Source organism: Xenopus laevis, chromosome 9_10S (assembly GCF_017654675.1).
Source record: "Xenopus laevis strain J_2021 chromosome 9_10S, Xenopus_laevis_v10.1, whole genome shotgun sequence".
Lineage (NCBI taxonomy): Eukaryota > Metazoa > Chordata > Amphibia > Anura > Pipidae > Xenopus > Xenopus laevis.
In genome coordinates this window covers 43,376,753-43,388,189 of record NC_054388.1, presented here as the reverse complement: position 1 = coordinate 43,388,189, position 11,437 = coordinate 43,376,753, and the positions used below count along the sequence as shown (strand labels likewise).

The window sequence follows — 11,437 nt, the reverse complement described above, 5'->3', positions numbered from 1 at the left end:
GTATTTGGACAAAAGAGTTGCGCATGTAAAAATTGTTGCAAACATAAAAATTGTCACGCGTCAGAAATATTCAGACGTCCCATGACTTTAATGCATTAGGACGAAAGAGTCACGCTTATAAAAATTGTCACTCGGGTCAAAATTGTCTCATGTCAAAATAATTTTGACACCCATTGACTTCAATGCATTTCACAAATTTTTCCAGTTTTGCAAATTTCTCTGCGAATCGAAATGGGACAGATTTGCCCATCACTATATTTCACAGTTAACAATACCTTCCCATGACACTACCTTACTACACACACTGTGCCGCATTCAGTGCCGGGTCAAGCACTTACTGCGCCCAAGTCGGGAGAGGAGTGGGTGGGAGTGGTGACAAGCAGGTAGGGGAAGAAGTGTGCCAAAGTACTGAAGCCATGGGCTGGTGAAGAGTTATAGAAGGAACGGAACATAGGGTAGGCAAGCTGAAGGGGAATGCACCAGCTCCCCCCCCCTCCACTGCACCCTAGGCATGTGCCTCTTCTGCCTACCCCTAGTTCTGGCCCTGGCGCAGTTATAGTGCCTTCCCTCAACAGCCTCTTGCTTTACTATACTCTATCCCACAGTTATAGTGTCTGCCCTGAAGACCATCATCAGGGCAGGCCCGTGTTTTGAAAACACAGAGGCCCAAACAGTCCCCACTAGCCTGATATATATAGTGACTGTCAATGGCAGTGATTCCCAACCAGTGGATCGGAAGCAACATGTTGCTCACCAACCCCTTGGATGTTGCTCCCAGTGGCATCAAAGGAGGTGCTTATTTTTCTTTTTGGCTTGGATGCAAGTTTTAGTTGCAGAAAACCAAGGTGTACTGCCAAACAGAGCCTCTTGTAGACTATCATTCCACATAAGGGCTGACAAATATCCAATCACAGCCCTTATTTGGCACCCGCTTGTGTTGCTTCCCAAATCTTTTTACATTTGAATGTGGCTCACAGATAAAAAAGGGACCCATGGTCTATGGCATCTTACAGAATCCTCATTTGTTGAAATTTGTTGAAAAGTTTTTTCAAGGACATGTAAAGTCTTATTTAACTGGTTGATGCCAAAATGTTAGGTAACAACACCAGCCCATGGAAAAAATACTGGGGTCACATAGCATGGAGTCCCATAATTCCTTATACTACTGGGGGGAGGGCAGCATCTCTAACAAATGGTATGCCACAGCAACTAGATGGCACTCAGTCATGTGATGTTGCATACTGTATTGTGATTGGTCAGTTGGCAGGCAGCAACTGAGGATGTTATATATGTATTATTTATACATGGGTAGGATGTGCCATATTGTCTCCCTTAGACAGTACAGTATGAGGGTATAGCTTACTGAGTGCCCAGAACATTCCTTCTATGTATATTTGTATTTATACATATAGGAGCTGTCATTCCCACACACACACACACACACAAACACACACACAGTGCACAAGCTATTTACTGCAAGTTTCAGATATCCTTTTATCAGTACTGTACAAGTAACACCAAACTTAAATATATATCTGTTCATAATTGATCAGAATACATAGACAATAAAATCCCTCTATTGGCTGCCTCTATTCAATAAATAAAGTATCACTTTGCGCTTGTGGGAAGGGCAAGCAGTGACCATAGATAACATTCTCATTCATGCCAGTTTATTGTTCTTGCTTTGCTCCTATAGGGTGACTGTTTAATGACAACACAATCCTGATGTCATCAACCTGAGTTTGTTTGTTTTGCAACATGTTCATAGCTATTTAGGGTAGAAATTAATGCTCTGGCCAATAATGACACAATGTGTTCCACCAGTCTCCAACCCTTTGAAGGTCCAGATGTTGACACTGAGATCATTTCCACCACCATCCATTAGTGTTACATTGAGAAATGGAAGAATGATGTCTGCTTGTACCCAAAGAGACGTGATGCTGACCGTTTTCTCTTCTTCTTAATGATTGGAACCCAGACCAACCCAAAGATCAAAACCATCAGTCCTATGGAAAAAGCTACAGGTCCAAAGATCTTGGAGATGGGAGCGTTTGGGTTGGGTGAAGTGTCATTGCGACTGGAAAACTTCTTACCATCATAGCTCATAAAATAGATGGTGGTCAGGATGATTCCCAAGAGGAAGATGGAGCCACCAATGGACATAATGATAATGGGTTTCTGGTAGATATCCCAGGCACTTCTTGGGACAGTTGTCCAAAGTGACTCGCTTCTGGAACTGCTGTACAAGGTGCTCTCAGTTCTGCTTGTGACCAGGTCCTTGGATTCAGGAGAAGAAGATCTCTCTGCGATGCTGGGCTCACTGACTGCAATGTGTGGCAACAGGTCCATCTTTTCATTCTTTGCTTGGAACCACTATTGCCTAAGATGGGGAAGAAAAACAGATTTAACCATGAGCGTGGTAACCCCACCATAAGCCCATGGGACCCTAAGCATGCAAATGATCTTATATAAGCAGATCTTCTAGCCTGGAAAGGATACCGCATAACTATGCCGCCATAGGTTATTCTATTTACTTAGCAAAATTCAGCAGGAACACCTCCCTAAGTTTGCGCATAGCCTGTACAGAGAGATACCATAAAACAATGGCAGCAATAGCCTGTACAGAGAGAGAGACCATAAAATAAGGTATTCCTCTGTATTCAGGACAATTCAGCAGGAACAGCCCATTCATTTGCTCATAGCCTGCACAGCGAGAAATAAAAAATCAGGTGTTCCCCACTCAGCACAGGTCTGCAGGAAAAGCCCCCTAAGTTTGCTTATTTCAGAGAGATTCCATAAAACTAAGCACAATTCCACAATGAGCAACTAGGAAGTCAAATTGCTACACAGATGAACACAGGTATATTAAGAGGGATATGAACATGGCTGGAATATTTATATCTGCTATGCAACTGAGTGCATAACACTATGTATCTTACTTTACAATGTGCAATTTGATGCCTCACTGGGAAAGCATGCTGCCATGCTGTTACTTTTATGGATGCTGCTTAGGGCCCCCCCCCCACACTCCAGCCCCAACAGCAAAGATACCCCAGTCCCCTCATAACTTTATTGCTGCTAGCAGCCACGACCGGGGGCCATGAGGGAGGTTGGGGGGAGCTGCAATAGAGGGTTTGGACCAGAGGGGCTCACCAGGTTTTTTCCCGGTGTCCCGCCAGTCCAGTCTGACCCTGTGCTGCAATGCTTTCATTTATCCAGCAGATCGTCCCATTATAGCAGTGTCGCTGATTGGAGCTGTCTATTCTCAAAACTGGAAAAATCATCATGGAAGAAGTGGGAAACAATTTTAACCTAAGAAGCACCATACAAGTCATACAGTAATATTATATGTATCTCTGTATGTTAATGGTGATATTTCCCTCAGATTGTAATGCTATGAAACACTCTCCTCATTAGTCGCTGCTAAATGCACTGTAAAGTTACTTGTAATCCAACCGCAATGCTCATGGCCTTTGAATTGAGCTAAAAGGGCCCTAATGATTCCCTGCACTGCTGATCTCACCCCCTGAGCTGCAAGGCTTTGCATAATGGCTGCGAATGGAGTTCCTGAGCCGATTCCAAAAGACTGTGTTTAACCCCAAATGCCACATTTATTACAACAATAAGTCGGAGCTTCAAGTGCTTGGAGGAGCCTGGAGAGCTAATGCAGCACACACGTTCTGGGGGGATGGAATAAGGCTGTTGGCAAAGCTAAATAAATATGCCAACCCTGGGCAGACAATTGCCTGAGCACTAGGGATGTTTGGGAAAGGTTATTTCTATATTGGTGTAATGTACTTCCAACTCTAAGGGACTCTTTGACGTTTTGGTAACACCTCCAATGCAATAGTTAATGCCGTGTTTTAGTAGCATAATTACTGGGGCAAATGTGCAATGAGGTGGCCCACATGTGGCACATATCACAAGGTCCTTTATGCTGCCCCCCGGAGTTGGTAAGTAGTGCAAAATGGGTCAGGAGCAAAATTGCAAATTAAGTAGTATTGGGCCACGTTAAAAAAAACTAAATTGCATGGCGGTTCATGCCCCAACATATCCATCCACACCCCATTATGGTTAGAACATGCCCCACCAATTCACAAAACACACGCCATGCCCATAGTGTGGCACTGGTCTGCAAATGAGGCTGCCTTGTGCCACAGCATCTCCAGACACCTCCCTATACCCCATGAAGGGGGGGGGCAGCAGCAATGCCAATTCACCCATATTTTTCATATTTGTCGGAAAAGAGGCAAGGCTGGGACAGAGTGTGTGTGGCCAAGATGTACGTGGACGTGGATCTGATGGAATTTGAGTTGGGGGCAGAGATGTCAAGTCCTGGTGATTTTTTAATGGGTTGTGCCGATGTCCCTAAAACTCTACCACCCGTGCCTCGTTATGCCCAGTCATGCCCAGTTACATCATGATGGTGCACCTGGCCAGTGTATAAAGCTGGCTGACTCCAAGGAAATCCAGGCAGGTTGGCAGCTTTGGCTCAGATGTAAGGCTACATAAGAAATTATCTGGACCAAAGAGTTTCCAGTTTTTGGCATGCTGGGGGTCATATCTGGTCTACAGCCCAACCAACTTCAGCATCATTGTTTCAGGAGTCAAAGCCAGTAAGGCCAACAATATAACCAGATACTGCTTGACATTTACACATAACTTTATAACATGTGAATTCCCATGCAGGGGGACGCCACTCTGCAGCATTTTCCATAATTCTATTTAGATGTGTGAGTAATATAAAATTGCTGGGGAAAGGTGGGTAAGAAATGGACTGGGGTACAGGAATAAGTGAGGGTGCAATGTTTCTTTGTTTCCTGGCAGTTTTGCACTTACACATCCTGTGCAATACTATTCCCTGCGGTGAGAAAACAAGCAAACAATTGGCTAATAGGCTGGTGGAACAGGATAATTATTCAAAGTCTCTATAATAGGGAAATGGGGACAAACACCCATATAACTTGTCCCATTACCCACTGAAGCTCCTTTCTACTTTCAGGATACACTGACGTCTGATTCTAGGCATCTTGTAAAGGGCCCCATGCTGGATATTCCTTGTCTAGGTATAAGGCTTGGTCCAAATCTTATTTCAGTGGTTCCATTCTGCTTCTAGGGCCTGTGCATAGGTGCAGTGAGCACATAAGCGGGATTTAGGTGCATGTGCAGTGACATCACCAGGTCCCTACAACTAGTCATGTCCTCCTCCCTAGGATATCTACCTTTCGCCTGGCCAGCAGGGAGAAGGGGCTGAATGATCACATAAGGGAGGGAGCAGGGGCCAAGGTGTGAGGCCATGTTGTAAAGGAGCGCCCATTGGGTGAATAGGCAGGGTTAACAAGATGTTGAGGGTTAGAGGGGGAGCAGGAAGAGCAGACTGGGGGCAAAACAACTGGGGATCACAAATTTTCACGCAAGTACATCACTGGTAAAATTCTAATATCTACTTCAGCTTATTTCACTAGCTAATTACCAGCCGGGTGGCAACCCTACTCTTCACACCTTCCTCATATTTCAGGTGCTACCTCCACAGACAGCCAAATCTAACGCTGCAATGTTACAGTACTCTTCTGCCCAGCTCAACAGAGAACACGCCCCCGACACAAACAACATGGCAGCTCACATTAACTGTATATGCTCACATAGTGCAAAAACAGTAGGGCTGGGATTTAATTAGAAATTAGAACTGTGTGACTAATTACTGATAGCTTATTTCCCCAATAATGATGGGTAATAAAGTGCAGAAATAATCCCCTCCCAGTGGATAGTTATGTCCAGGAAGATTATTCCTTTTAACGATGGCGGAACCCCATGAGAGTAATTAGTAACACTGATAATGACATAAAGGTAGGAAGTCAGTGGAGGGGTTAGTGCTTTTTATCCACCAACAAGCTGGAAATCATGTGGGTGACAAAACGCTTCAAACTCATGTACCCCTGCTCTTCCACGCAGTCTGATCTCAGAACTTACTTTTACTACAGATTCAGAATTAGAGAACAAAGTGCTCAGAGTTTTTGGGTGGCATTCCCCTTTAATAACAGCGAGAAGTTGCTTTGCGTGTTTATAAGCTGATCCCCTATAGACTATTCTCCAGGCTGCCTGAGTCACGATAAGAGAATTATTTATTTTGGAGCCTAAATTATGACAGTGGAGAGATAATTAGAAAATACTGGAAATGTTGCCTATGAATAAAAACCCTTTTAAAAGCTTTTTGTGGTATTGATCTCTCCAAGGGCTCATACACAGTCATTAACCCACACGGAATCTTCATTTCCTCTGTCCCTCAAATGGTAGAATTTTCAGATTAGGGAGGCCCCCCCTCACCCCTCTTAGAGATGGTTGGTAATAAACTCTTCAAAAAGCCTCATTTCCTCTAATGAAAGGATCCATTACTGAGAAATTACAGATAAGGGGATTGGTCATGGGTGGCTATGGGCACAATACTGTTCTACGGATATCTCCTATCAAACACTTACTATGGCCAATATTACCTAGTCATGAGGCTCTAAAGCGGCAGTGGGTTATTTCTGCACATGACGTTTGCAAGAAACGTTTATACAGGTATGGGATCTGTTATCTGGAAACCCATTATCCAAAAAGCACTGAATCACAGATAGGCCATCTCCCATAGACTCCATTTATCCAAATAATCCAAATTTTCAAAAATCATTTCCTTTTTCGCTGTAATAATAAAACAGTACCTTGTACTTGATCCAAACTAAGCTATACACATAATTAATCCTTATTGGTAGCAAAACCAGCCTATGAGTTTATTTAATGTTTACATGATTTTCTTATAGACTTAAGGTATGGACATCCAAGTTATAGAAAGATACATACATTTTTCAGAAAACCCCAGGTCCCGAGCATTCTGAATAACAGTTCCCATACCTGTATTATTTAAAAAAAAATGTACACCCTATTGATACAGTAGGGGGTATAGTATGAGTGGTATTTATAGTTCCCTGTATAACTCAGCCTGCAGTCTTTTGCCTTTATATGGTCACATAACCCCTCAGTGACTTCTAATATCCTTATAATTTACAGTAGGGGGTACATTATACCTTATAATACATGAGTGATACTCAGAGTTCCCTGTATAGCTCAGCCTGCATCCTTGTGCCTTTATATGGTCACATAACCCCTCAGTGACTTCTAATATCCTTATAATTTACAGCAGGGGTACGTTATCCCTTATAATACATGAGTGATACTCAGAGTTCCTGTATAACTCAGCCAGAAGTCTTATGCCTTGATATGGTCACAGAACCCCTCAGTGAATTTTAATATGCTTATAATTTACAGTAGGGGTACATTAACCCCTATAATACATGTGTGATACTCAGGATTCCCTTTATAACTCAGCCTGCAGCCTTGTGCCTTTATATGGTCACAGAACCCCTCAGTGACTTCTAATATCCTTATAATTTACAGTAGAGGTACATTATCCCTTATAATACATGAGTGATACTCAGAGTTCCCTGTATAACTCAGCCTGCAGCCTTGTGCCTTTATATGGTCACATAACCCCTCAGTGACTTCTAATATCCTTATAATTTACAGTAGGGGGTACAATATTCCTTTATAATACACAAGTGATACTCAAAGTTCCCAGTTTAACTCAGTCATTGACTTCTAATATTCTTATAATTTACAGTAGGAGGTACTTTTGTATTACATGAGTGATACTTCAGTTCAGTTAGGGGTATATTATTCCACAGACACACACACGTTCGTTAAGTGCACTTAGATGCTCATAAAATGAATGTGGGTGCATCGTCAAAAATACAATATATCAAAAAAGTAATAGTAGGACCAATACTCCCAATGTGCTAAATAAAATTGAATATACAAAATGTACAGGGAGTGCTGGTCCTGCTATTTGTTTTTGAGATAGACACACACACACACACTGTATATATATATATACATGCAGGCTTAGGTAAACACATAGAGGTGCTGACATAAATAGATAAAAGGTGAGAATGGATGACAATACTGTGATGAGGCCTCTGTCCCCAAGAGCTTATAACCAACACACGCAACAGTTAAATATATATTCCTTAAGGATAGTTATTAAAAGCAGGAATTCAAGGGAGGGTGGAAAGGGATTATTGGGGAGTAACATTATACCCCCCAGGGCATATAAGAATATGACTTTGCATGCAGGGTTACTAAATTATTATGCCCATCTTTGGGAGTTGCTGGGTTCTTGGAGTTGGTAACCCTTACCCATGGAGCAGTCAAAGGGATCCTTGATAACGCCCACCCCAACTTACAGGGGCAAAATGTAAGTTAGAAAGTTTTGGGGGAGCTTTACTTACATGGTCGGTGAGATGCTTGTGGCAGAGGAGTAAGTAGTAGAACTTTGGGTAAGTACAACCATCCACGTCGTCGGGAGCTCGGAGAGCCCCAGCCTGGGCGTGTGTGTGAGTGCACAGCTGATCCTCCCTGCTACAGAACTGACCATCATCCTCCTCCTTCCCAGCCTAATGCTCCCCTAATGGATTAACTCCTTCTTCTCCCCAAGAACAGACAAATGGTGCAGAACTAGAGTCACTCCCTGCTGGAAGCACAGCTGTCACCCAGTTAACAAATACCCCTCTCCTGTGTGCATCCAATTAGCAGGGTATAATGACACCCGTCCAGCAACGTTATTACAAGTGTTATACACAACATGACCTGCAGAGGTGCGGCCACACAGATCCTAAGACATATTGTCAGTCATTTAAAGGGGAAGTTAACCTTATTATAATGTAGACAGTTGCATTCTTCTACCTGGCTCTTAAGCAGAGCTCTTTTTCATGAAGGTGCGTGCACGTGCCACAATCCTGGGACACTCACAGAGCAAACGGAAATACAGAATCACCATTTCTCCAACAGAATCATATTACAACAACCCAATGAGCAAACCTGTCTACCCTTATAGTAAAGAAACCCTAACTATTCTCCCTCCCTTGGTAGGGAATCCCATAACCTGACTGCCCTTACATTAAAGAAACCCTTCCTTTGCTGATTGTGAAATCTCCCTCTCACCAATGAATCACTAATTCCCCCTCTCTTGGAAGGAAACCCATAGTCTGACTGGACTTCCTGTATAGTAAACAAGCCCTTCTCTGCTGATATCCCCTTTCAACCCCATCAATGAATCATTCATTCACCTCTCTTGGTAGGAAACCCCATAACTTGACTGCCCTGTCATCATCAGTGGCTTATTTCATAGATTTGAAATTTGCAAGCGGCTGATTGGTCCACTCTGCTAAACATACATTATCTACTTTTACTATTTAGTCTTTGTTTAAGGAAATACAGTCCCAAGCCTGAGCTTGACAGGTCAGAGGAGTAATGGGTGTTTGCTCATTAGGCAAATGTCTGTTAAGGTACAGGATAATAGCACAAAACAATTGATCAGTTACTCCCTACTCCAACTATTATGGATTCTCCTTCCCCTGAGCAGGCAGGCCATGAAGGGCTTTTATGCAGAGAGAGAAAATTAGAAATTAGGCATTCTAATGATCAGTTCTGGCCTTGCAATCTGTGGATTCTGACAAATGCCAGAGGGGCCTACGTCGAATCCCAGTCCAGGCCTGCTAGTGATTTGCTGCCCTGTCAGAACCTCTCCTAGAAACCAGTTTCAAGTTGCATTTAGACAGTAGGACAAAATGGAGACATTATGGCAAACTATAGTCAGTAGGGCAAGATGGAGAAAGGTAGAGACAGTAGGGCAAGATCAGGGCCAGAACTAGGGGAAAAGGCACGTGGCTAGGGCAAGATTCATAGTTGGGTTGCCTAGGGCACGTGTAGGGTTGCCACCTGGCCGGTATTTTACCGGCCTGGTCGGTAAAAATGATGCTTCATGGCAATGTTATTAATAGGAAAAAATTGCAAGAATATAGCAAGGCCGGTATTTTTTTCCAGAAAAGGTGGCAACCCTAGACACCTGGCTGGCTTGGGTTGGCACTGGGCAAGATGTAGACAGTAGGACAATATAAAGACAGTGAAACAGTAGGACAGGTTGGAGTAGGATTGACACCTTTTCCCGTCCGGAAGGGGGACAGGATCGGATGTCATAGGAGGCATGTAAGCAACATCGTGGGGGCAGGGTAATGTTGAGGGGTGGGGTGATGGATTGGCGGTCACCTTCTTAACCTATGGGAATCATGACCCGGTTTTCTTTATTTACAAGGTCAGGCAGGTCAGACCCAGGCAGGTCAGACCCAGACATCCCTTCTGAAAACTGGGCTGTCCAGAGCAAAACTGGATGGGTGGCATCCCTAGGTTGGAGAATGTAGGGCAAGATGGAAACTGTCGGGCAATATGGAGATAGAAGGACAAGATAGGGAAAGTAAGGCAAGATGGAGACAGTTGGACAAGATGGAGACAGAACGACAAGATGGAGATAGTAGGGCAAGATGGAGACTCTTGGGCAAAATGGAGACAACAGGACAAGACAGAGACACCAGGACATAATTATTAGGACAAAATGGAGATAGTATCACTAGTAGTGCTGTTAAAGCTGTGGCCTTTTATTTGTAGCTGAATAGAACACTCAACATCACAGCTAAAGGCCATAGCATGGTTATGAGAGTTACAATTCAACAAGTAAAGGGCCCCCAGTTAGAATCTGTTTTGCTATGGGCTGCACAATGCCAAAAGATGGGAATGATGCTGCTGTGACTGGTATTCCCTGCCCTGGGGGAGGTTCACTTATAACTGACAGAACAGGAGTCAAGGGGAAAAGCTCATGTATAATCCAGTTGCTGCTTACTCATTTGCTCAGGCCATTTATGGCATAGAGACAAAACTTACGCTGCATAAAAATAATTGGTACATATTATACTGGTCTGCTAGTGCCATCTAGTGGTTAAGCAGGGTTTGCTAATATAAACTATTTTTTTGTTTATTTTTTTTTATTTATAAACCAGCCTACCAATATAATGGTGATAGCTCATTAGGCTTTCTGAAGTAATGACAATCATATGCCTGCAGCGTTGCTGAGTCTTCCAAAACATAATCCAAGGTTCTCCCACTGGGAGCAAGTGTGGGGTCCCAGCACAAAATATGCAAAGTGCCTTCTCTTAACCCACCTTGATCCCACCACCTTTCAAGTGGCCACCTCTCACCCACGTTCAAAACACTTACCCTTAGCCAAGAAACCTTTTGCAATACCATGTTCAACCAGCAGATGTCAGAGTATAGCTGCTTATTTTGCATTCCCTATTAAAAGCAAATGTTAAAAGTGTTGGCGTTAGAAAACAATAATAGCAACTTTGTGGAACATTTTTGCATAGCAGTTAGCACTGCAGCCATGTCCAAAGCTTTAAGGTAAATAAAAAAGTTGGTTGGATGGACTCGAACTCAAGAACGCACACACCCATAACACATCCAATACTTGTGACTTGGTGCACAGTTATAGAGGATTCAGCAACCAGTTTTA

General features: G+C 43.2%; 1 protein-coding gene across 1 annotated transcript; it reads right to left on the bottom strand.

Annotated features, from left to right (window-relative positions):
* Nucleotides 1–140: 140 nt before the first annotated feature.
* On the bottom strand, nt 141–8,630 carry LOC108702841 (phosphoinositide-interacting protein). Its single transcript, XM_018238562.2, has 2 exons — nt 8,325–8,630; nt 141–2,380 (listed from the first exon to the last, which is right to left on the bottom strand). Exon 2 carries the CDS (start codon nt 2,347–2,349, stop codon nt 1,888–1,890), a length of 462 nt encoding a protein of 153 aa, XP_018094051.1. The 5' UTR covers nt 2,350–2,380; nt 8,325–8,630; the 3' UTR covers nt 141–1,887.
* Between the last annotated feature and the right edge of the window lie 2,807 nt (nt 8,631–11,437).

Bases quoted from the DNA above. Each gene is read 5' to 3' on its own strand.
- LOC108702841 (XM_018238562.2), bottom strand. From the start codon at position 2,349: ATGGACCTGTTGCCACACATTGCAGTCAGTGAGCCCAGCATCGCAGAG.